Here is a 25,421-nt window from a genome sequence, read left to right on the forward strand (position 1 = left end):
CCCTCCCAGGGTGGTGAGTCTCTAACCCTGTGACCCCCCCCAGGAGGCGGTGACTCCCTGGCCTCGGAGGACCTCCCGTTGGGCCTCCTGTCTCCCGACCCGGAGGACGCGGAGCTGGACCGGGTCCTGGACGGCATGGCCACGCCCTCCGACACCGAGTCCATGGCCTTCCCCTCCTACGACGCCGACATGCTGGGTACCAGGGGGGGGGGGGGGGGAGGGGGGGAGGGGGGGAGGGAGGGGCAGGGTGTGGTTTTGGCCAATCAGAAACTGCCACTGCCAATGACACTGTCTGTCTGTCTGTCTGTCTGCCTCCCTCTGTCTGTCTGTCTGTCTGTCTGTCTGACCACCTGTCTCTCTGACTGTCTGTCTGCCTGTCTGTCTGTCTGTCTGTCTGTCTGTCTGACTACCTGTCTGTCTACCTGCCTGCCTGTCTGTCTGTCTGTCTGTCCGTCTGTCTGTCTGTCTGTCTGTCTGTCTGTCTGTCTGTCTGTCTGTCTGTCTGACCAACTGTCTCTCTGCCTGTCTGTCTGCCTGCCTGTCTGTCTGTCTGACCGACCACCTGTCTCTCTGACTGTCTGTCTGTCTGACCACCTGTCTCTCTGACTGTCTGTCTGCCTGTCTGTCTGCCTGCCTGTCTGTCTGTCTGTGGACAGATGAGATGCGGCGTCTGGGTGTGGCCTCCAGCCATCGTAGGGTGGGTGGCCCCGCCCCTGGAGCGGAGGCGGGGCTGGGCTGCCTGGAGGACGAGGTGGACGACCAGGGCACCAGGTGGCGCCGCTTCAGCCCCGGGGACGAGCCCCAGGAGAGCAGGGTCAACATGAGCCTCATCCAGCCCTTCCTCAAGGTGCTGTCCCATGGAGGTTAGCATGCTAAGTGCTACAGCTACACACACAGGGGGTAGCATGCTACATGCTACAGCTACACATACAGGGGTTAGAATGCTACATGCTACAGCTACACACACAGGGGATAGCATGCTATATGCTACAGCTACACACAGGGGTTAGCATGATACATGCTACAAGTACATACACAGGGGTTAGCATGCTACCCATTTGCCAAACATTCTGAGGTTAATTAGCAGCCAATATTTCCAACATTCCAGGTTACTACGGAGACGGTATGAATGACATCATCGTGTTTTCCTCCTGTTACCTGCCAGAGAACAGTCTGGAAAACTACCAGTCAGTCATGGACCACCTGTTCAGGTACAGGCTGTCTGTCCACCTTCCCATCTGCTTACCTGTCTGTCTGCCTAACTGACTACCAGTTTCTCTACCTGTCTGACTCCCAGTGTTTGTACCAGTGTGTCGACCTGTCTGTCTCCCTGTCTCCCTGTCTAACTGTCTACCAGTGTTTCTACCAGTGTCTGTACCAGTGTGTCGACCTGTCTGTCTCCCTGTCTCCCTGTCTGTCTGCCTAACTGTCTACCAGTGTTTCTACCAGTGTCTGTACCAGTGTGTCGACCTGTCTGTCTCCCTGCCTAACTGTCTACCAGTGTTTCTACCAGTGTCTGTACCAGTGTGTCGACCTGTCTGTCTCCCTGTCTCCCTGTATGTCTGCCTAACTGTCTACCAGTGTTTCTACCAGTGTTTGTACCAGTGTGTCGACCTGTCTGTCTCCCTGTCTACATGTCTGTCGCCCTGCAGGTACGTGGTGGGTACGTTAGACCTGATGGTGTCCCAGGACTACGCTGTGGTCTACCTTTGTGCTGGAGGCCAGAAGGAGAAGCTGCCAGGGATTGGCTGGCTGAGAGACTGCTACACCACCATCCAACGCAGGTGAGTCACCTGGAACCAGCTCCCCTTGAACCAGCTCATCTGGAACCAGCTCCCCTGGTCACAAGCTCACCTGGAACCAGCTCACCTTGAACCAGCTCAACTGGTCTTCACCAGCTCCTCAGGTCACCAGCTCACCTGGTCAGGGCTCATCACAGCTTGAAGAAGCTGTGATGGGCTGGTTCTGAACATAACATGAGATGACCATATCATCACTCTCTCTGCAGACTGAGGAAGAACCTCAAGGCTCTTTATGTTCTTCACCCCACCTGGTACATCAAGGCCCTCATCACCTTCATCAAGCCCTTCATCAGGTGTGCACCTCCTCATCACCATAGTGACCTCATCGTGTCTAACATCTACCAGGGTGACCTCATCATGTGGAGATCATGGGATTTAAGATCAAAACGTGCCTCCTCCCCTTCCTCCCATTCCACTCATCTCCCTCCTCTCACTTCCTGTCCTCCTCTCATCTCTCCTCTCTCTCGCTCTCTGTCTCACACCTCCTCTCCTCTCCTCTCCTCTCTCCACTCACTCCCTCTCCTCTCTTTCCCTCTCACCTCCTATAATTTCTCCTCTCTCTCTCTCTCTCTCTCTCTCTCTCTCTCTCTCTCTCTCTCTCTCTCTCTCTCTCCCCCCCCCCTCCCTCCCTCTCTCTGTCTGTCTCTCCTCTCTATGTCTGTCTCTCTCTCTCCCTCTGTCTGTCTCTCCTCTCTCTCTCTCCTCCTCAGTTCTAAGTTCAGCAGGAAGCTTCAGTTTGTGAGCAGCCTGAGTGAACTCTCCCTCCTGGTTCCTACTGAGCATGTGCAGATCCCCGACTGTGTCAAACAGTGAGTTCACTCACTACATAGAATTCATACTATAGAGCACTGACTAAAGTATTATACTCACACACATTACACAATACTATTGTCGTATCACTGAATAATTACTGTACTTACTAGTGTGTGCATGTGTGTTCGTGTGTATGTGTCTGTGTGTGTCTGTTTGTATGCGTGTGTGCGTGTGTCTGTTTGTATGCGTCTCTGCGTGTACGTGCGTGTGTGTGTGTTTAGATGGGATCAGAGCGGTCCAGGATGACGTCACCCCCCGGTGCCTAAGACGTTCTCTGATCACATGACCCATGCTTGATGTTGTCATCAGCAATAAAGGCGTTGACCTCAAACCTCCTGGTGTGAAGTGATTTGATGACTCAATCAAGAGACACACAGGATGTGGTCATGACAGGGAATACTCAATATCCCTCTGAGAGAGATACGGATTACAGAGCAGCCGTGTGTGTGTGTGTGTGTGTGTGTGTGTGTGTGTGTGTGTGTGTGTGTGTGTGTGTGTGAGTGTGTGTGTGTGCATGTGTTTTTTAAAGTGACTCCCTGGACAGGAAATGGGGGCTGACAGCGACAGGAAGTGATGAAATAGGGCCCTGAATAAACAGGAAGCAGAGTTCTTTGTGGTGCGGCTGGATGCATGAACACACAGTTCAGGTGTGTGTGTGTGTGTGTGTGTGTGTGATTAGCACAGGGCTGTGTGTGTGTGTGCGTGTGTGTGCGTGTGTTAGTTTAGCACATGGCGTTCTGTGTTTGTGTGTACTTGTAAACTTTGCCAGCCTACCACTGGAGCTCAGAAGTTTCTGGAACTCAGAAGTGTTTGTCTGGCTGCGTGTGACTCACACAAACACACAAACTAACACACACCTCTCATGTAAACCAGGACACCAGTCTGCCCCAACAGCTAGCTGCTAGGCTTACGGCTAGCCTGGCTCAGTCGAAACAAACAAACAGACCAGAGTCCAGTGAATAACTGCCAGGGTCAAAGGTCACATCCAGAGCAGGAGTCACACTACGCACGACACGCTGAAAGAGAACACACCGTACCAGCAACCATCACACTGTACCAGCACACCGTACCAGAACAACCTTCACACCGTACCAGAACAACCATCACACCGTACCAGAACAACCTTCACACCGTACCAGAACAACCATCACACCGTACCAGAACAACCATCACACCGTACCAGAACAACCATCACACCGTACCAGAACAACCTTCACACCGTACCAGAACAACCATCACACCGTACCAGAACCATCACACCGTACCAGAACAACCATCACACCGTACCAGAACAACCTTCACACCGTACCAGAACAACCTTCACACCGTACCAGAACCATCACACCGTACCAGAACAACCATCACACCGTACCAGAACAACCATCACACCGTACCAGAACAACCATCACACCGTACCAGAACAACCTTCACACCGTACCAGAACAACCTTCACACCGTACCAGAACAACCATCACACCGTACCAGAACAACCATCACACCGTACCAGAACAACCATCACACCGTACCAGAACAACCTTCACACCGTACCAGAACAACCATCACACCGTACCAGAACAACCTTCACACCGTACCAGAACAACCATCACACCGTACCAGAACAACCATCACACCGTACCAGAACAACCATCACACTGTACCAGAACAACCATCACACCGTACCAGAACAACCATCACACCGTACCAGAACAACCATCACACCGTACCAGAACAACCATCACACCGTACCAGAACAACCATCACACCGTACCAGAACAACCATCACACCGTACCAGAACCATCACACCGTACCAGAACCATCACACCGTACCAGAACAACCATCACACCGTACCAGCAACCATCACACCGTACCAGAACAACCATCACACCGTACCAGAACAACCATCACACCGTACCAGAACCATCACACCGTACCAGAACAACCATCACACCGTACCAGAACAACCTTCACACCGTACCAGCAACCATCACACCGTACCAGAACAACCATCACACCGTACCAGCAACCATCACACCGTACCAGAACAACCATCACACCGTACCAGAACAACCTTCACACCGTACCAGCAGAGCGACAGCAGAAACAGACCAGAGAGACTTTGTAATCAGAACACATTTAATAATCCTTTTGGGAAAATACTTTTTATTTCAGGATTCTGTCCCCCCGTAGCACTGTGGTTGAATGTGTTCTACTGGGCAGCTCCCAGTAGAACCAGCAGAAGGAATGTGAGGATTATTAAGAACCAAATTGAACAAACAGTAAAACAAAAGATGGCTGCTAGTCTGACCAGTCCCAAGAAGAGCTGGGGGTCGTTTCAGACCCCGACAAAACCATCCTGCTCCTCCTCCACAGAGAGACAGAGTCCCTGTCTCTCTCTGTCTCACCCTGCCCACCGCTGTCTGTCTGTCTGTCTCTGTCTCTGTCTCCCCCTCTTTCTCCCAACCTCTCGCTCTCCAGCTCCCTGTCTGTCTCTCTCTCTGGGGGAGAGAGGAGGGAGGGAGAAATTAGGGGGAGAGGACCAGTAGGTGTTTCTTTACCCTTTCTCCACCTAACTTCACTCCAACGACCTGACTGCACCTTACTCCACCTAACTGCACCTTACTCCACCTAACTGCACCTTACTCCACCTGACTGCACCTTACTCCACCTGACTGCACCTTACTCCACCTAACTGCACCTTACTCCACCTAACTGCACCTGACTGCTGCTCACTCCACCTTACTCCACCTAACTGCACCTGACTGCTCCTCACTCCACCTTACTCCACCTGACTGCACCTTACTCCACCTTACTCCACCTGACTGCACCTCACTCCACCTTACTCCACCTAACTCCACCTGACTGCTCCTCACTTCACCTTACTGCACCTGACTGCACCTTACTCCACCTTACTGCACCTTGCTCGACCTAACTGCATCTTGCTCCACCTAACTGAACCTTACTCCACCTAACTGCACCATACTGAACCTTACTCCACTCGTTAGGTTAATGACTAACCAGTGACTCCTCCTCCCAGACAGAGGAGTCACTGGGTTAAGGGAGCAGGTCCCCGTTGTTTAGAAACCACCACGACACGACAGCTAACACATCAGCTAACACATCAGCTAACACATCAGCTAACACCACAGCTAACACATCAGCTAACACATCAGCTAACACCACAGCTAACACAACAGCTAACACCACAGCTAACACCACAGCTAACACGACAGCTAACACGACAGCTAACACAACGGCTAACACAACAGCTAACACACCAGCTAACACATCAGCTAACACACCAGCTAACACATCAGCTAACACATCAGCTAACACACCAGCTAACACAACAGCTAACACAACAGCTAACACAACAGCAGTGAAATGAGCTCATGAAGACAGCCTTTATCCACCCCTCCCCTCCTCCCAAAGAGTCTTTCATTACTAGTCCAGTAGTCCGTCTGTCCTCCAGTAGTCCTTCTGTCCTCCAGGCACTGTGGGGGTCTGTCCAGAGGGGGGGACGGGACACGCAGTGAGAGGAAGGTGAAGAAGAAGAGGGTCCGGGATGGAGGGCCAGGGTACTGGGTCCATGAGAGACCGGGAGAGACCAGGAGGGTCCAGGAGAAACCAGGAGGGACCAGGAGGGACCGGGAGAGACCGGTAGGGACCAGGAGGGACCGGGAGGGACCAGGAGGAACCAGGAGGGACCAGGAGGGACCAGGAGAGACCGGTAGGGACCAGGAGAGACCGGGAGGGACCAGGAGAAACCGGGAGGGACCAGGAGAGACCGGGAGGGACCAGGAGGGACCAGGAGAGACCAGGAGAGACCAGGAGAGACCAGGAGGGACCAGGAGAGACCAGGAGAGACCGGGAGGGACCAGGAGAGACCGGGAGGGACCAGGAGGGACCAGGAGGGACCAGGAGGGACCAGGAGAGACCAGGAGGGACCGGGAGGGACCAGGAGAGAACGGGAAGGACCAGGAGAGACCGGGAGGGACCAGGAGGGACCAGGAGGGACCAGGAGGGACCAGATGTTTGGAACAGGATTGCATCCAGCAGGACCAGATGTGTCAATGCAGAACTGTTGAATACACACAGAGTACAGTAGAGTGTGTAGTGTAGTGTGTGAAGTGTAGTGTCCAGAGTATAGCGTAGTGTATAGTGTGGTGTGTAGTGTGTGGCGTGTAGAGTGTAGTGTGTAGTGTGAAGTGTAATTTGTGCGTAGTGTTTAGTGTGTATAGTCTGGTGTGTGTAGTGTTTGTTCTTACCAGCAATAAGAGACGTGTAGATATAGATATAGATATAGTGTCTATATCTATATCTATATCTACTATAAGAGACTGTTTCTGCCGTTCGTGGGGGGTCCTTTCGACCGCATCTGTTCTTGCATCGACCCTGACTACACACACACACACACACACACACACACACACACACACACACGCACACGCACAGGTTAGTTAAGGTGTGTTTCCAAGGCAGATCACACATGTTCTAGTGTAGTATTGACGTGCTCGGGACTTGGTCTCCTGGCAGGAGGAAACCTAATAATATTCCTCTGTATGATACTTCCTGTCCGCCACTTCCTCCTGGGGACATGAACGGAGTCTGAAAACATTCCCTCCCCCACCCCCCTCCCTACCAAGGGAGGGCGGTGGGGGAGGTCTTTACACTGAGCTCCTCATAGAGACCCCCCCTTCCTCATAGAGACCCCCCCCCCTCCTCATAGAGACCCCCCCTCCTCATAGAGACCCCCCCCCCCTCCTCATAGAGACCCCCCCCTCCTCTTAGAGACCCCCCCCCCTCCTCATAGAGACCCCCCCCCCCCTCCTCATAGAGACCCCCCCCCCTCCTCAGAGAGACCCCCCCCCCCCTCCTCATAGAGACCCCCCCCCCCTCCTCATAGAGACCCCCCCCCCCTCCTCAGAGAGACCCCCCCCCCCTCCTCATAGAGACCCCCCTGTTCAGGGAGCTCCTCCCCCCTGGAGGAGCAGCAGGCGGGTCAGAGGTCGGAGGTCGTACCGGTCCGTCGGCCATCTCTCCAGAGCCGATGTGGGTGAGGTGCATGAAGTTGGTGGGCTCCCCGATCATACTGAGGTCTATCTTCGGCCTCCTCCTCCTCTTCTTCACACACAAACACACACACACACACACACACACACACACACACACACACACACACACACACACACACACACACACACACACACACACACACACACACACACACACAGGTTATCGTTATGGCACACACACACACACACACACACACACACGTCTTCATGTACTCAGACGTCTGCGCGCGCGCACGTGAGCGCGTTGTGGATCCGTTTGCGTAAACGTCACCTGTGGTTGCGTGGCGACCACGCAGCATCCCATCTTGTGCCAAAACTCGCTCATCCCGAGACTCCGCGACACCCGGAGCGCCACGCTGGGGTTGGTTTCCGTGGCGACGCTGTGGGGCATTCAGCTGCTGGAGTCAGGTCATGGGATGTGGTTACCACGGCAACAGGGAAACAGGGATTCCTGCGGAGCATGAAGCCCTGGTTTTAGGTTCACATTATCCTATTCATATATTTCGATGTATATATAACCGTCTTTATGTTTTCAAATGGCAATATCAATGTTATATTTATGTAAATATATAGTGTAGGGTAGAAGATGACCTAGACTCTGGAGTAGAGTAGGACGTGGTCTAGAGTAGAACATGGTCTATAGAACAGAAGAACATGGTCTAGAATAGAACATTGTCTATAGAAAAGAAGAACATGGTCTAGAGTAGAACATTGTCTAGAGAACTGTAGAACATGGTCTAGAGTAGAACATTGTCTATAGAAAAGAAGAACATGGTCTAGAGTAGAACATGGTCTAGAGAACTGTAGAACATGTTCCGGTCTATAGTAGAACATGCTCTAGACTTTAGAGTAGAGTAGAGTAGAACATGCTCTAGACTCTAGAGTAGAGTAGAACATGGTCTAGAGTAGATTAGGAGCAGTGTGTGTTGAGGTACGGAGCTAGCTGATAATGGAGGAATGTGAGGAGCAACAAGCAGATTCTTGCTCTGCGAACATAACCACAGTCATGCTAATGCTATTCAAACTGTAGACCAATAGAGAAATGCTGTCCACTGCTAGCATTAACACTGAGCCATGCTAATGCTATTCAAACTGTAGACCAATAGAGTAATGCTAATCACTGCTAGCATTAACACTGAGCCATGCTAATGCTATTCAAGCTTTAGACCAATAGAGTAATGCTAATCACTGCTGGCATTAACACTGAGACATGTTGCTAATGTTATTCAAACTGTGAAATCTGCTTCATTTTTTTAAGATTTTCAATTACACACACACACACACACACACACACACACACACACACACACACACACACACACACACACACACACACACACACACACACACACACACACACACACACACCTCCCTAATGACCTGTCTCTGTACTGTCTAACCCCTACCTGCTCCTTAATGACCTGTCTCTGTACTGTCTAACCCCTACCTGCTCCTTAATGACCCATCTCTGTACTGTCTAACCCCTACCTGCTCCTTAATGACCCGTCTCTGTACTGTCTAACCCCTACCTGCTCCTTAATGACCTGTCTCTGTACTGTCTAACCCCTACCTGCTCCTTAATGACCTGTCTCTGTACTGTCTAACCCCTACCTGCTCCTTAATGACCCGTCTCTGTACTGTCTAACCCCTACCTGCTCCTTAATGACCCGTCTCTGTACTGTCTAACCCCTACCTGCTCCTTAATGACCTGTCTCTGTACTGTCTAACCCCTACCTGCTCCTTAATGACCCGTCTCTGTACTGTCTAACCCCTACCTGCTCCTTAATGACCTGTCTCTGTACTGTCTAACCCCTACCTGCTCCTTAATGACCTGTCTCTCTACTGTCTAACCCCTACCTGCTCCTTAATGACCTGTCTATGTACTGTCTAACCCCTACCTGCTCCTTAATGACCTGTCTCTGTACTGTCTAACCCCTACCTGCTCCTTAATGACCTGTCTCTGTACTGTCTAACCCCTACCTGCTCCTTAATGACCTGTCTCTGTACTGTCTAACCCCTACCTGCTCCTTAATGACCTGTCTCTGTACTGTCTAACCCCTACCTGCTCCTTAATGACCTGTCTCTGTACTGTCTAACCCCTACCTCTGTACTAGTTAATATTTAGAGTTGGTTACTCGTTATTCTAATAAGCAGAGGGTTGTACTTGATTAACTCAGTTTATCAGTCTGTGATGAAGACCGTGTGTCTCCATGGTTACAGATGTATTGGCAGCCTTTTACAAGAACATGATTGGACAAGAAGGATGCCCTCTTTGACTCCAAACCACACTGACCAAATAAGGACTTCTCCCCAACATATCTCCAGACAGGACAGAGACACAGAATGCTGAGGAGTGAGGCGGCCATGACTGTAGTCCGGCAGACTCCATCAGTGGAACTACATCAGAGTCAGCCCCCATTAGAGTGCAATAAACGCACAATAAACAGTCGTCCACATCGCTCTCTATTACAGTAGGACTACACTAAAGTACAGTAGACCCCGGTTCACAGGGGACCCCCGCCCCCATGGTGTACAGTAGACCCCACGGTGTATAGTAGACCCCAGTGTACAGTGGACCCCCCGAGTTTACAGTAGACCCCCAGTTTACAGTAGCCCACGGTGTGTACAGTAGTGTACAGTAGACCCCCCCAAGGTGTACAGTGGACCCCACGGTGTGTACAGTAGACCCCCAGTTTACAGTAGACCCACAGTTTACAGTAGACCCCCGTTGTGTACAGTAGACCCCCCAGGTAACAGTAGACCCCCGGTGTGTGTAGTGTGACCCCTGACCTCAGGGCTCATCTCTGACCCCAGGGCCACCGAACGGCTCAGCAGTCGGTGGGTTCACCGTGGAGACCTGAGCGAGTCGCCTACTAGTGACCATAGTTTGGACTCGCCGTCGTTTAGTTGGAGATGTCGTCTGGTTTTTATATCATAACGATTTCAAATAACCTATAAATGCCCCGTTCAAAGAAGAACCAGAAGCGTTCCGCTCACCGGACCAGGAACAGTTGAACCCGGTGACGTCTCCTCTTCCTCGTTCTCCACAGAGCAGAAACGCGTTCCGCTCCTTCTCCCAGGCTCTGCTCGCACTCCGAGAGGGTCCGAATGGTCCGGGTCTGGAGTATAGATCCTGCCGTTCGGTCGCGGGTCCTTGTCTCGAATCTCGGGTCTCGGATCTCGGGTCCGAGGTGTGGCTCCCGGCAGGTCTGGTCAGGAAGCAGCTCGTCACACCGAGGGGCTTTCTGCTCTGGAGCTGCGGGCCGATCCGCGGTCTAGCGGCGCCGCCTGGCGGCCGGACCGGGACCGAGAGCGGGACCGATAGCGCGACCGGAACCGGGAGCGGGCGCGGAACCCCTGGACCAGGAGCGGGACCAGGACCTGGACCAGGTCTACTGTAGGGTCAGCGCCACTAGCGGGGCCGCTGAGATCCACACACACATATGTGGATGAATAGCAGACGTGTAGAGTTCAGGCTCAACACTGATTTACTTAGGCCTACCTTATCTTATCTTATCTTATCGGTCCGTCCGCTGTCATGTTTTAAATCGTCTGATGTATTGATGATGTATTCAATTAATTGACGCCGGTATCAGTGTGTTCCACTATGAGGCAGTCACGCCCCTCCACCAATAAGATAACCCTGTTCTCTGCTGCTCTGCTTGGACGTGGTGCGCATGCGCGCGCACCGTGACAAGGTGCGGCGGAGCCCAGATCCTCAGAATCCACCCGGTCCCCGACAGGCTCCCATCCCTTCCTCAGAACACCAGGACCCCGACGCACTCACACCCAGCAGAACCAGGTGAGGTGCTTCTTATACCGCAAACAGACACAAACACAGACACTGACACACGCAGACAATCACCGACACACACACGCACAGACAAACACAGACAGACACGCACGCAGACACAGACGCACGCACACAGAGACAGACAGACAGACACACGCACGCACACACACCTGCTCAGCTGCGTCACATCTTCAAATCTAGGAGAAAAACGGTTAGGGGCGGCAGACCTCCGAGCTGCGGGCCCCCGGGTACCGGGGTGGGGGTGTTGGTCCCCGGGGTGGGGGTGTTGGTCTCCGGGTAGGCCTACAGGGGCCTGCCCGGTCTGGGGTGTTGGTCCATCAGGGGCGTGTGGACCAGCGTCGTGTTGCGGTGTTTTTCTTCATTACCGTTGGGAATTTACCAACGACCCTCCCGCCCCTGGACCAACGGGCTACCCATGTTCACTGTTGGGCTACCCAACAGTGAACATGGATAGTAGGTTTTCGGTTTTAAACGGGATGGGGGGTCGGAAGGCTCCCCGTTGGGGGCGGTGGTTGGTGTACGGGCGGACAAAGAGGCGCGCCCCCCCGGCTCCAGGAGCAGATTAAATTAGCCTCGCTGCTCTTTTCTGCTCATGTTCGTTAATAGAGAGTGACGTCATGACTATGCAGGTGGTCGCACGTGGAGAACCGTCAAAACGCTGTATTAATGTATTGTATTGATAATTTTGGAAACATAAAGTAAATATGCACATGATAATGCGACGTGAGACAGAGCCAGACCTGGTTATTGAGGACTACCTGGATAATGAGAACGAACGACAGACCTCGTAATACACGGGTCGTGAGGCCGACTAGGCACAGCCGGGGGTGGGGGTGGAGGGTCAGAGCAGCTCGGTCCACTCCGGTCCTAAAAATAAGTCAAAAACAAGGTTTAAAATAACCGCCTGTTTACCCTGCGCTCGAGAACGTCCTGATTCACTCGTTCAAATCAACCCAAAACCATTCCCAAATCCCTTAGGTTAACTCTACCAAATACATTCGATTAAATCGACCAATTCCCGTTTAGATTAGTTCTACCAAATCCCTTCGGTTAACTCTACCAAATCCTTAGGTTAACTCTACCAAATCTCTCAGGTTAACTCTACCAAATCCCTTATACTTTATATATCCCTTATATTAACTCTACTAAAACCCTTACATTATCTACCAAATCTCTTGGATTAACTGTTCTAAATCCCTTTAGACTAACTCTACCAGATCCCTTAGATGAACTCTACCAAATCCCCTTAAGACTAACTACCAGATCCCTTTGATGAACTCTACCAGATCCCTTAGATGAACTCTACCAGATCCCTTAGATGAACTCTACCAAATCCCCTTAAGACTAACTACCAGATCCCTTTGATGAACTCTACCAGATCCCTTAGATGAACTCTACCAAATCCCTTAGATGAACTCTACCCGATCCCTTAGATGAACTCTACCAAATCCCCTTAAGACTAACTACCAGATCCCTTAGATGAACTCTACCAGATCCCTTAGATGAACTCTACCCGATCCCTTAGATGAACTCTACCCGATCCCTTAGATGAACTCTACCAGATCCCTTAGATGAACTCTACCCGATCCCTTAGATGAACTCTACCAGATCCCTTAGATGAACTCTACCTAATCCTTCAGACTGACTCTAGTTCCGACTCTCTTGGACCCTGCTGAACCTGTCATGATTCTCGTTGGTTTCCAGGTGCAGACATGCTGGAAAAATCCAACAGCCAATATGACTCCTTCCTGTTCTGGAAGCAGCCAATCCTGGCCCCGGATCTATCGGAGCTGGAGGTTGCGATGGAAGGCAAGGCCGGCCACGCCCCCCAAGGACGGGCCAGGACCGCCCTAAAGAGATCCCAGGAGGAGGAGGTACCTTAACCTGCTCCCTTAACTACATGAACCACTGGCTGAAACTAGCTTTACAGGTTACCTTAACTCCAGTATCTAGTCCCTAGCCCCTCCCTGCCGCTCCGCAGTCCGACCCTGCAGTGCTCCTGATTCCCTGCATGAGGTCATGTGTGGGCACAGGGATCTGTATTCAGGGACATCTGGACCGAGCATCGGCCTGCTCAAGAAGTAGTAACATCAGAACCTAGCCTCATGTTTAAATAGAACCTAGACTCGTCTGGACCGAACCTAGCCTCGTGTGGACCGAACCTAGCCTCGAGTGATCCGAACCTAGCCTCGAGTGAACCGAACCTAGCCTCGAGTGAACCGAACCTAGCCTCGAGTGAACCGAACCTAGCCTCGAGTGTACCGAACCTAGCCTCGAGTGAACCGAACCTAGCCTCATGTTTAAATAGAACCTAGCCTCGAGTGTACCGAACCTAGCCTTGTGTGAACAGAACCTAGCCTTGAGTGTACCGAACCTAGCCTTGTGTGAACCGAACCTCGCCTCGAGTGAACAGAACCTAGCCTCGTGTGAACAGAACCTAGCCTAATGTTTAAATGGAACCTAGCCTTGAGTGAACCGAACCTAGCCTCGAGTGAACCGAACCTAGCCTCATGTTTAAATGGAACCTAGCCTCGTGTGAACAGAACCTAGCCTCGTGTGAACAGAACCTAGCCTAATGTTTAAATAGAACCTAGCCTCGTGTGAACAGAACCTAGCCTCGTGTGAACAGTATAAAGGGTAGTGGGTCCTGCACTGTTATCCCAACCATTTACCGCGAGCTGTGTGTGAAAGGGGCTCTAAACTACTTTAACCAGTTACCATACTACATTAGCTTTTAGCCTATTTACCTAACTATTAACATAAAGTAGTTACTTAAACTACTGTTGCTCATTGCCTATACCAAATATTTAAAACAGCTATACTTGATGCCTTTTAGATCAGCTCTACCAAACTAGTTACCTCTTCATCTCTCGAATGTAAGCTTATACACCTTAAACCTAATCACACTTTAAACCTCAACACCTAAAACCTAATCAAACCTTTACCGCAGCACCTTAAACCTGGTCACACCTAAATATATCAGCTCATACCTTGGTACGGTGATGATCACATGCAGGGCAGTGTCATGGGAGATGGAACTGACTGAATCAACACTGAATATAAGGATGCTGTTTATCCTGCCTTTATTCAACCAATCTATAACCCGGCAAGGTCATTCAGAACGGATTTCTTTACAAGAACTAATGAAACTTCCTGTCTGCTCCTTACCCTCCTCCCGTCGGCCCCTCCTCCTCCTGTCTGTCTGCTCCTCCTGTCTGCCTGCTCCTCCTCCTTACCCTCCTGTCTGTCTGCTCCTTACCCTCCTCCTCCTGTCTGCTTCTTACCCTCCTCCTGTCGGTCTCATCCTCCTGTCTGCCTCCTCCTCCTTTCTGTCTCCTCCTCTCTCTCTCTATCTCCTCCTCCTGTCTGTCTGCTCCTCCTGTCTGTCTGCTCCTCCTGTCTGTCTCCTCCTCCTGTCTGTCTCCTCCTCCTGTCTGTCTCCTCCTCCTGTCTGTCTGCTCCTCCTGTCTGTCTGCTCCTCCTGTCTGTCTGCTCCTCCTGTCTGTCTCCTCCTCCTGTCTGTCTCCTCCTCCGTCTGTCTCATCCTCCGTCTGTCTCCTCCTCCTGTCTGTCTCCTCCTCCTGTCTGTCTCCTCCTCCTCCTGTCTGTCTCATCCTCTCTCTCTGTCTCCTCCTCCTGTCGGTCTCCTCCTCCTGTCTGTCTCCTCCTCCTGTCTGTCTCCTCCTCCTGTCTGTCTGCTCCTCCTGTCTGTCTGCTCCTCCTGTCTGTCTGCTCCTCCTGTCTGTCTCCTCCTCCGTCTGTCTCATCCTCCGTCTGTCTCCTCCTCCTGTCTGTCTCCTCCTCCTGTCTGTCTCCTCCTCCTCCTGTCTGTCTCATCCTCTCTCTCTGTCTCCTCCTCCTGTCTGTCTGCTCCTCCTGTCTGTCTGCTCCTCCTGTCTGTCTGCTCCTCCTGTCTGTCTGCTCCTCCTGTCTGTCTGCTCCTCCTGTCTGTCTCCTCCTCCTGTCTGTCTCCTCCTCCTGTCTGTCTGCTCCTCCTGTCTGTCTGCTCCTCCTGCCTGTCTGCTCCTCCTGTCTGTCTGCTCCTCCTGTCTGTCTCCTCCTCCGTCTGTCTCATCCTCCGTCTGTCTCCTCCTCCTGTCTGTCTCCTCCTCCTGTCTGTCTCCTCCTCCTCCTGTCTGTCTCATCCTCTCTCTCTGTCTCCTCCTCCTGTCTGTCTGCTCCTCCTGTCTGTCTGCTCCTCCTGTCTGTCTGCTCCTCCTGTCTGTCTGCTCCTCCTGTCGGTCTCCTCCTCCTGTCTGCTCCTCCTGTCTGTCTGCTCCTCCTGTCTGTCTGCTCCTCCTGTCTGTCTGCTCCTCCTGTCTGTCTGTCTGCTCCTCCTGTCTGTCTGCTCCTCCTGTCTGTCTGCTCCTCCTGTCTGTCTGCTCCTCCTGTCTGTCTGCTCCTCCTGTCTGTCTGCTCCTCCTCCAGGTGGCGTGGGCGGAGTACTCCTCCTTCAACTACTGGAGGGCGCCCATCCCCGACATCGACTCCCTGATGGCCGACCTCGACCTGCTGCTGCTGTAGCTCCTCTCCTGCTCCTCCTCCTCCTCCTCCTCGTCCTCTCTTGCTCCTCTCCTCCTCCTGCTCCTCCTCTCTTGCTCCTCTCCTGCTCCTCCTCTTCCTCCCTCTCTGAACGCTACAGATCTGCTCTTTATTTCCCTCCTCGAGTTAAATGTTGAGCTTTGATATCAGCTGGGGAGACGGAGGAAGACATTTTAGGACGGCGTCCATTTCATGCCTAGGGTAGACATCGCGACAGGGAGGTTGCCATGGGAACTGACTTGTCATTATAACAAACCGGGGGTCCCTGTTTAAAACCAGTGAGCTCGCCTCCAGATCAAAGACTATTGGTCCAGAGCCGACTCGCTTACTGTCATTTAAGGGAGCGTATACAGTCAACCTTTTTACCAAAACATATTTTGTAATGAAAGGAGATTGTACACCATCATTTAGATAACGTGCAGCTGTTGGCCGTCCTATTGATCCTTTTGTTGCCCTGACCACCTGCGGTTTTAATTTATTGCATCCTATTTGTCACTAGCCATCTCCATGGTGATCTGAGTGCAATGCCTGATGGGAAACGTAGTCACATGACAGACTGTTGAAAAGTGAATGTAATGTTGAGATGAAGTACAAATGGTAGTCCTGAGTTAACTTTGAACTCCGGTACTGATGTTTAAAGAGGCGTGGCTGTAGAAGGTCTGTGTGCTAAACACGCACACTGACACAAGTTTGGAAGGGCGAATGACTGGTTGGCATTTTGCACATCTCAATAACAATAAAGCCTGTAAGCAACCGACCGCTGTGTGTTTTACTCTCTGAAGCCGACACCAGACGGTGTCAACCCCACCCTCACTGTTTATAAACACAGGCAGGCCCGAGGATGCACTCATCACAGCAGGGGTTTCCATGGAGAGCACTGGGCTTCACCCAAAACCTCCCAGAAACCCAACATTTAGACCTCAAAATAAAAACCAGGAGAATAACATTCTGGGATTGGTTTTAATATTTATCTTTCAAGTCACGTTGTGTATGACTGTAATGACCAGACTTCCACAATAATACAATATTGTCCATGTTATCAGCTGCTGACTACCTTGATATTTATACTAATGGTGAAAAGTTTAATAATCAGCGTACTGCAGTATGATTAGGAGGTACTACAGTACTCCTAGAAGGTACTGCAGTATTACTACAAGGTACCGCAATATTACAGAGGGCATTTAAGTGAGTACTGCAGTATTTCTAGGAGGTACTGCAATACTACTAGCCGGTACTGAAGTGAGTACTGCAGTATTATAAGGTACTGCAGTAATACTAGGAGGTACTGCAGGACTATACTACAGTAATATACTATACACGGCAGTACTATACTATACTGCTGTACTGCTATAAGGTAATACTAAGAAGTACTGCATTACTTCTAGGAGGTACTGCAGTACTATTACGAGGTAACACAATAGTGCCCGCCCACGGGGAGGTTAAAGCCGATTGGTTTGTACCTCCGGTGTCGCTGCCATCTTTTCCCAAACAAACCCTCACATGATCATCATCACCGTTTAACCCGTCGATTCAGCAGTCAGCGGCGGACCACCACGACCCGAGAAGGTAAGCAGAACCACCGTTTACATAGAGGTCCGCCCGACAGCTAAGCTAGGCTAACGGGCTCACTGCTCAGCTAGTAAACATGCTAGCCGTAGCTTAGCACGTCCCGTGAGCCCGCATGCCGCCCTGTTCCCGCTCATCAGCGCCTCGCAGAGGACCGTAGTGCGGACCGTACGAGCAGTGAGGACCACAGTATGGACCATTGAAGGAGCCGAGGGCTGCTTTACGTTTCTCAGCGACTGCGCATTTAGTTCGGAGGCTCCAGGCTAGGCTAAGCTAACTGGCGGTTTGTTTTTGCCCGTTAGCTTAGCGCGCTAACGGCTAGCCTTAGCGCCAGTGGAGCTGCGGTTCGGTTCTGCTCAGTCCCCCGGGCTGCTCTTCCTCCCCTCGGGGACTGTGGGCTGAGCGTCCCGGGCCGCGGTACCCCAGTCCGGGACACTGTCAACCGGGACCCGGCCCGCGGATCCTGACCGAGGAGGAACGCGTCCTGCTCTACCGACACGTCCGTCAGGTCGCACATCACCGGATGTGGAAGTAGATTTTTTTTGTCTAAAATAGGAAATTTCTCCCCTGACTTCCCCCGGAAAACCAACAAGCTATTATCAAAGAGTTTCCTGTCGGTGTAAACGGTAAATGTTTGAGTGGTTAATGTAGTTTGATTAGGGTAAGGACGGCGGACATCTGAGTGGTACCCACCGCGCCTCATGTGTCCGCGGGGTGGCCCTAACCACCCCGCTGTAACCCGCGACACAAGGAGCGAGAACCCACCAACCGGTCAACGTTAATCATATCTAATATATACTATTTAATGGCAGGCAGCTGGGCTTTTTTAGAGTGAAGGCGGGCTTAAAATTCTTGTGATGTACATTTTCATGCTTGTTTTAGTTCGTTTGGATTAAGTAGTCACCTTAGTGGCGGTATTTATTGCAGTTTTTATTCCAATTATACAGTCGTTTTGGAGATTGTTTTCTTCGACGTCCGTGGATAGACTGAACCCGGCCTTTGCCTTCAGTGGGCCAATCCTGCTCGTAACCCCGCCCCTTTCCTCCCATTTAATCCAATCGCGATCCCTGTAGCTCGTAACCCCAACCCTCTCCAAGTTTTTAAACCAATCCTTCTCCCTGTAGCTTGTAACCCCGCCCCTCCCCTTGTGTTTAAACCAATTCCGCTCCATGTAGCTCGTTACCTCGCCCCTTCTGTCAGGTTTAAACCATCCCTCTTCAGGTATTTCGTTACTCTGCCTTAACCCCGCCCCCTCAGGATTGAAGGAGTCCTGTGTATCTCTCCAGCCGTGCAAAGGATCTAGTGTGTTGGAAAGATAACTTGTATTCAGACAAACTAGATGGTAAAACAAAGTCCTTCTCTGTACATTTGTTGAAATTAAATTCCTGGCAATAACCTGGGCATTGTTATGAACATCTTTACTGTACCGACCGATATATTAAGTCGCTTTGGATAAAAGTGTGTGTGTGTGTGTGTGTGTGTGTGTGTGTGTGTGTGTGTGTGTGTGTGTGTGTGTGTGTGTGTGTGTGTGTGTGTGTGTGTGTGTGTGTGTGTGTGTGTGTGTGTGTGTGTGTGTGTGTGTGTTAGATGTCGCTGGTTGACCTAGGTAAAAGGTTACTGGAAGCAGCTCGTAAAGGTCAAGATGAAGAAGTCAAGATCCTGATGGCCAACGGGGCACCCTTCACTACAGACTGGGTAGGGTACTGATACACACTATGTACTACACACTATGCTACACACTGGGTACTGATACACACTGTATACTACACACTATACTACACACTGGGTACTGATACACACTATATACTACACACTGTATCCTACACACTAGGTACTAATGCACACTATGTACTACACGCTATATACTACACACTGTACTGATGATGATAGTGATAATGGTGGTGGTGGTAATGATGATGATAGTGATAATGATGATAGTGATAATGATGATAGTGATAATGATGATAGTGATAATGGTGGTGGTGGTAATGATGCTGATAGTGATAATGGTGATAGTGATAATGATGATAGTGATAATGGTGGTGGTAATGATGCTGATAGTGATAATGGTGATAATGGTGGTGGTAATGATGCTCATAGTGATAATGGTGATAGTGATAATGATGATAGTGATAATGGTGGTGGTAATGATGCTGATAGTGATAATGATGATAGTGATAATGGTGATAGTGATAATGGTGGTGGTAATGATGCTGATAGTGATAATGGTGATAATGGTGGTGGTAATGATGCTCATAGTGATAATGGTGATAGTGATAATGATGATAGTGATAATGGTGGTGGTAATGATGATAGTGATAATGATGATAGTGATAATGGTGATAGTGATAATGATGATAGTGATAATGGTGATAGTGATAATGATGATAGTGATAATGGTGATAGTGATAATGATGATAGTGATAATGGTGGTGGTGGTGATGATGATAGTGATAATGGTGATAGTGATAATGGTGGTGGTAATGATGCTCATAGTGATAATGGTGATAGTGATAATGATGATAGTGATAATGGTGATAGTGATAATGGTGGTGGTAATGATGCTCATAGTGATAATGGTGCTGTGTGTTGCAGCTGGGGACGTCTCCTCTGCACCTCGCCGCCCAACACGGCCACTACTCCACGGCGGAGGTCCTGCTGCGCGCGGGCGTCAGCCGGGACGCCCGCACCAAGGTGGACAGGACCCCACTGCACATGGCCGCCTCCAAGGGCCACACGGTGATCGTGGAGCTGCTGGTCAGGGTGAGGTCACGACCCGTCACCAGGCACACCTGGACACAGTCTCACAACTGGACACACACAGGTTAAGGACTGTAGCTGTGATAGAGGACGGACTGTAGCTGTGATAGAGGACACACTGTAGCTGTGATGGAGGACAGACTGTAGCTGTGATGGAGGACAGACTGTAGGTGTGATAGAGGACAGACTGTAGGTGTGATAGAGGACGGACTGTAGCTGTGATAGAGGACGGACTGTAGCTGTGATAGAGGACAGACTGTGATAGAGGACAGACTGTAGCTGTGATAGAGGACAGACTGTAGCTGTGATAGAGGACAGACTGTGATAGAGGACAGACTGTAGCTGTGATAGAGGACAGACTGTAGCTGTGATAAAGGACAGACTGTAGCTGTGATAGAGGACAGACTGTAGCTGTGATAGAGGACAGACTGTAGCTGTGATAGAGGCAGACTGTAGCTGTGATAGAGGACAGACTGTAGCTGTGATAGAGGACAGACTGTAGCTGTGATAGAGGACAGACTGTAGCTGTGATAGAGGACAGACTGTGATAGAGGACAGACTGTAGCTGTGATAGAGGACAGACTGTAGCTGTGATAGAGGACAGACTGTAGCTGTGATAGAGGACAGACTGTAGCTGTGATAGAGGACAGACTGTAGCTGTGATAGAGGACAGACTGTAGCTGTGATAAAGGACAGACTGTAGGTGTGATAGAGGACAGACTGTAGCTGTGATGGAGGACAGACTGTAGCTGTGATAGAGGACAGACTGTAGCTGTGATAGAGGACAGACTGTAGCTGTGATAAAGGACAGACTGTAGGTGTGATAGAGGACAGACTGTAGCTGTGATGGAGGACAGACTGTAGCTGTGATAGAGGACAGACTGTAGCTGTGATAGAGGACAGACTGTAGCTGTGATATAGGACAGACTGTAGCTGTGATAGAGGACAGACTGTAGCTGTGATAGAGGACAGACTGTAGCTGTGATAGAGGACAGACTGTAGGTGTGATAGAGGACAGACTGTAGCTATGATAGAGGACAGACTGCAGCTGTGATAGAGGACAGACTGTAGGTGTGATAGAGGACAGACTGTAGGTGTGATAGAGGACAGACTGTAGCTGTGATAGAGGACAGACTGTAGCTGTGATAGAGGACAGACTGTAGCTGTGATAGAGGACAGACTGTGATAGAGGACAGACTGTAGCTGTGATAGAGGACAGACTGTAGCTGTGATAGAGGACAGACTGTAGCTGTGATGGAGGACAGACTGTAGCTGTGATAGAGGACAGACTGTAGCTGTGATGGAGGACAGACTGTAGCTGTGATAGAGGACAGACTGTAGCTGTGATAGAGGACAGACTGTAGCTGTGATAGAGGACAGACTGTAGCTGTGATAGAGGACAGACTGCAGCTGTGATAGAGGACAGACTGTAGCTGTGATGGAGGACAGACTGTAGCTGTGATAGAGGACAGACTGTAGCTGTGATGGAGGACAGACTGTAGCTGTGATAGAGGACAGACTGTAGCTGTGATAGAGGACAGACTGTGATAGAGGACAGACTGTAGCTGTGATAGAGGACGGACTGTAGCTGTGATAAAGGACAGACTGTAGCTGTGATAGAGGACAGACTGTAGCTGTGATGGAGGACAGACTGTAGCTGTGATGGAGGACAGACTGTAGCTGTGATGGAGGACAGACTGATAAAGGACAGACAGACTGTGACGGAGGGCAGACTGACGGAGGGCCGACTGACGGAGGTGTGTGTGCTGCAGAGCGGGGCGGAGATCAACGCGAAGGACATGCTGAAGATGACGGCCCTGCACTGGGCGGCGCAGCACGCCCACCAGGGCGTGGTCCAGACGCTGCTGAAGCACGGCGCTGACGTCCACGCCCTCAGCAAGTTCGACAAGACGCCGTTCGACATCGCCGTGGACATCCAGCACACGGACCTGATGCTGCTGCTGCAGGTACAGACAGACAGACAGGCAGACAGACAGACAGGCAGACAGACAGGCAGACAGACAGGCAGACAGACAGGCAGACAGACAGACAGACAGACAGACAGACAGACAGACAGACAGTATATCTCCGTCAGACCAGTGAGGCTGTTCATAGACCCACGTGTCCAACCCCTCCAGAGCGTATTCATTTAACTCACCTGCTGCACCACGCCCCGCCCCCCCCTCCCTCCCTCACCTCACCCCCCCCCCCCCCCCCCCTTCACCTCTGTATTCCCTGCCCACCATGTGAAGGTCTCCCTCTCAGTGCCCCACTGAAGGGATGGAGGTATCTCCCCAAGATCAACCTCTAAGTGCTGCTGTCCTAACGAGGAGTTATCCCCCCCCCCCCCCCTCCAGGAGGGCATGCAGAGCCAGCTCAACTCGTCCTCCCAGCCTCAGTTCATCATCCAGGGGCTGTCGGGGCTCCAGGGGGGCGTGGTCAACCTGGCCGACCTGCTCAACAAGGCCGGCGCAGGTACAGCTCGCTGCCTCTCTCTCTCTCTCTCTCTCTCTCTCTCTCTCTCTCTCTCTCTCTCTCTCGCTCTCGCTCTCTCGCTCTCGCTGCCTCTCTCTCTCTCGCTCTCGCTGCCTCTCTCTCGCTGCCTCTCTCTCGCTGCCTCTCTCTCGCTGCCTCTCTCTCGCTGCCTCTCTCTCGCTGCCTCTCTCTCGCTGCCTCTCTCTCTCTCTCTCTCTCGCTGCCTCGCTCTAGCTCTCTTTCAGTCCCCTATCACTCACTCGTGTGTGTGTGTTCAGGGGAGACGGAGGAGTCCATCGCCGCCAGCTCTCTGGACTCCAACATCCACCACGCGGTGCTGAACGAGGCGGGGCAGCGGGTCATCACCATAGTAACGGACCAGCATGGCAACCTGCAGACCACCGGCGGGATGGGCCAGCCCTTCTTCGTCACCATGCAGCACGGCCAGCAGAGTGAGGCTCCTTATTGGTCACCGTCATGGATCGGTCACCTAGTGATGGATCGATCACGTAGGAGTGATGTATCGATCACGTAGGAGTGATGGATCGATCACGTAGGAGTGATGTATCGATCACCTAGTGATGGATCGGTCACCTAGTGATGTATCGATCACGTAGGAGTGATGTATCGATCACGTAGGAGTGATGGATCGATCACGTAGGAGTGATGGATCGATCACGTAGGAGTGATGGATTGATCACTTAGTGATGTTATGTATTGATCACATGTTGGTTTATATATATTGATCAAATTTTGATGGTGATATATTGATCACAAGTTGATGGTGTGTATATATATATATTGATCATGTATCGGTTTTCATGTGGATCACATATTGATGGTTTTGATTGGTGGATTGTGATTGGCTGTGTGTGTTCAGTGCTGGCGATGCCATCCACTACGATGACAGAGGAGGTGGTGGAGGAGGAGCCTCAGCCCCCGCCCAGCAGGAAGAGGAAGTTTGAGGCGAACAATCACAATGACTCAGGCGACACCGTGAGTAGAGCTCCTCCTCCTCCTCCTCCTCTCTCCCCTCTCCTCCTCCTCACCCCCCCCTTTATCCTTCTCTCCCTCCTCTCTCTCCCCTATCTTCCCCTCCTCTCCTCCTCTCTCCCTTCTCCTCCTCCTCACCCCCCCCCTCTATCCTTCTCTCCCTCCTCTCTCTCCCCTATCTCCCCCCCTCTCCTCCTCCTCTCTCTCCTCTCCCCCTCACCCCCCCTCTCTGCTCGTGCTCCCAGCAGGAGCTGCTCCAGAGGCAGCTGCAGGAGGCGAACCGGAAGGCGCAGGAGTACCGGACGCAGCTCCACCGCAAGGAGCAGGAGGCGGAGGAGTACCGCGTGAAGCTGGAGGCCATGAGCCAGAGCAACGGCACCTCCTGCCTGCAGAGCCCGGAGGAGGAGGAGGAAGAGGAGGGGGAGGGGGAGGAGGTGGAGGAGGTGGTGGGCGGGGAGGAGGTGGAGGAGGAGCAGGAGGTGGTAGAGGGGGAGGTGGAGGAGGAGGGGGAGATGGTGGTGCTGCAGGAGGGCAGCATCATGATGGAGGAGGAGGAGGGAGTGACACTCGTGGAGACCACCCAGGCCTCCTCCTAACGGGAGGAGCGGTGAGGGGGAGGTGGGGGAGGAGCTGAGAGGGGGAGGAGGGGGACTCTGGGAGCACGTGTTGTCCTCCATTCCTTCCCCCGCTGTCCCTCTGCCCTCCTGCAGGGGTCTCTCTCTCTCTCTCTCTCTCTCTGTCTCTGTCTCTGTCTCTGTCTCTGTCTCTGTCTCTCTGTGTCTCTGTCTGTCTGGGGGTCTCTCTCTCTCCGGGGGAGCTCTCTCTCTGGGGAGCTCTCTCTCTCCGGAGTCTATCCCTCTCTCTTTAGGTCTCTCTCTCTCTCCGGAGTCTATCCCTCTCTCTCTCCAGTCTGTCTCTCCAGGACCCCTCTCTCTCGCTCTCGCTCTCTCTCTGGGGTCCCTCCCTGTGGTCTCTCGCTCTCTCTCTCTGGGGTCTCTCTCTCTCTCTCTCTGGGGTCTCTCTCTCTCTCTCTCTGGGGTCTCCCTGGCCTCCCTGCAGGGGTCTGTTTCTAGGATAGGGAGGCTGTCAGAAGGGGGGGCTCCAGGTGTATAAAGTTTTCTCCTTTGTATGAATTGAGATTGAACCAAATTGGCCCTGAGCCTCTGGCAGCAACCCATGAGCACCGGACTCTACCCACTGACCCGGTCCCCTGCCGGTCGTCCCGACCAGGCAGGGCCACTCTGTTGCTCGGAGACCAAACCCTTCACTTTGATTGATCAGTGTTGATCGGTCTGTTCCTGGCCCTGATCAGTTCTCAGATCACCGCTCGTGTTTTGGAGCGCAGTATATTTTGATACTCGGTGAAGCCAACAATTTTCTATGTACATATAAAGTTGTATTTTTTTAATTGTATCTAAATGCTTTGGATTCACTTGTTGCCGATTGTGTGTTGAGAATCAAAAATATAAAGTTGTTTTTGGGGGGCAAAGGTTTAGTGTTTTCTTTGAGGGGATGAGTTAGTGATGAGCAGTGCTGAAACGTGCATTTACAGTTATCCATTAAAACAAGACAAACGATTTCA

At 51.6% G+C, this 25,421-nt stretch overlaps 4 protein-coding genes across 15 annotated transcripts in view; 3 read left to right on the forward strand and 1 right to left on the reverse strand.

Annotated features, from left to right (window-relative positions):
- The window catches only part of LOC132451415 (bcl-2/adenovirus E1B 19 kDa-interacting protein 2-like protein), a 6,503-nt gene extending 3,557 nt beyond the window's left edge, over window positions 1-2,946 (forward strand). The window contains exons 4-10 of one of the 2 annotated variants that reach the window (XM_060043961.1): window positions 44-196; window positions 657-863; window positions 1,166-1,211; window positions 1,653-1,784; window positions 2,009-2,095; window positions 2,513-2,611; window positions 2,837-2,946. In XM_060043961.1, coding sequence (XP_059899944.1) covers window positions 44-196; window positions 657-863; window positions 1,166-1,211; window positions 1,653-1,784; window positions 2,009-2,095; window positions 2,513-2,611; window positions 2,837-2,861 — 749 coding nt within the window. In that variant the 3' untranslated portion in view covers window positions 2,862-2,946. Of the gene's footprint in view, window positions 1-43; window positions 197-656; window positions 864-1,108; window positions 1,212-1,652; window positions 1,785-2,008; window positions 2,096-2,512; window positions 2,612-2,836 lie in introns of both variants that reach the window. The other variant, XM_060043960.1, reaches the window with a different exon arrangement.
- Window positions 2,947-4,732: 1,786 nt separating this feature from the next.
- LOC132451421 (uncharacterized) lies at window positions 4,733-11,204 on the reverse strand. 9 transcript variants are annotated; one of them, XM_060043982.1, is made up of 7 exons: window positions 10,687-11,204; window positions 7,961-8,140; window positions 7,637-7,738; window positions 6,883-7,013; window positions 5,503-6,695; window positions 5,373-5,422; window positions 4,733-5,242 (listed from the first exon to the last, which is right to left on the reverse strand). In XM_060043982.1, exons 2-5 carry the CDS (start codon window positions 7,986-7,988, stop codon window positions 5,940-5,942), a joined length of 1,017 nt encoding a protein of 338 aa, XP_059899965.1. In that variant the 5' UTR covers window positions 7,989-8,140; window positions 10,687-11,204; the 3' UTR covers window positions 4,733-5,242; window positions 5,373-5,422; window positions 5,503-5,939. The 9 variants fall into 9 exon arrangements, with proteins under 9 accessions (XP_059899965.1, XP_059899963.1, XP_059899964.1 ...); XM_060043980.1 differs by having other exon boundaries at window positions 5,333-5,422; XM_060043981.1 differs by having other exon boundaries at window positions 5,333-5,442.
- A 141-nt stretch (window positions 11,205-11,345) lies between these two features.
- mllt11 (MLLT11 transcription factor 7 cofactor) lies at window positions 11,346-16,802 on the forward strand. Its single transcript, XM_060044046.1, has 3 exons — window positions 11,346-11,491; window positions 13,208-13,377; window positions 15,932-16,802. The coding sequence occupies exons 2-3, from the start codon at window positions 13,216-13,218 to the stop codon at window positions 16,025-16,027; spliced, it is 258 nt and encodes an 85-aa protein (XP_059900029.1). The 5' UTR covers window positions 11,346-11,491; window positions 13,208-13,215; the 3' UTR covers window positions 16,028-16,802.
- Window positions 16,803-17,443: 641 nt separating this feature from the next.
- On the forward strand, window positions 17,444-25,421 carry gabpb2a (GA binding protein transcription factor subunit beta 2a). 3 transcript variants are annotated; one of them, XM_060043926.1, is made up of 8 exons: window positions 17,444-17,611; window positions 19,199-19,306; window positions 20,207-20,374; window positions 22,144-22,338; window positions 22,729-22,846; window positions 23,125-23,298; window positions 23,727-23,842; window positions 24,085-25,421. In XM_060043926.1, the coding sequence occupies exons 2-8, from the start codon at window positions 19,199-19,201 to the stop codon at window positions 24,433-24,435; spliced, it is 1,230 nt and encodes a 409-aa protein (XP_059899909.1). In that variant the 5' UTR covers window positions 17,444-17,611; the 3' UTR covers window positions 24,436-25,421. The 3 variants fall into 3 exon arrangements, with proteins under 3 accessions (XP_059899909.1, XP_059899912.1, XP_059899910.1); XM_060043929.1 differs by having other exon boundaries at window positions 17,447-17,611; window positions 24,088-25,421; XM_060043927.1 differs by lacking the exon at window positions 17,444-17,611 and adding an exon at window positions 17,618-18,237.

Source organism: Gadus macrocephalus, chromosome 22 (assembly GCF_031168955.1).
Source record: "Gadus macrocephalus chromosome 22, ASM3116895v1".
Classification (NCBI taxonomy): domain Eukaryota; kingdom Metazoa; phylum Chordata; class Actinopteri; order Gadiformes; family Gadidae; genus Gadus; species Gadus macrocephalus.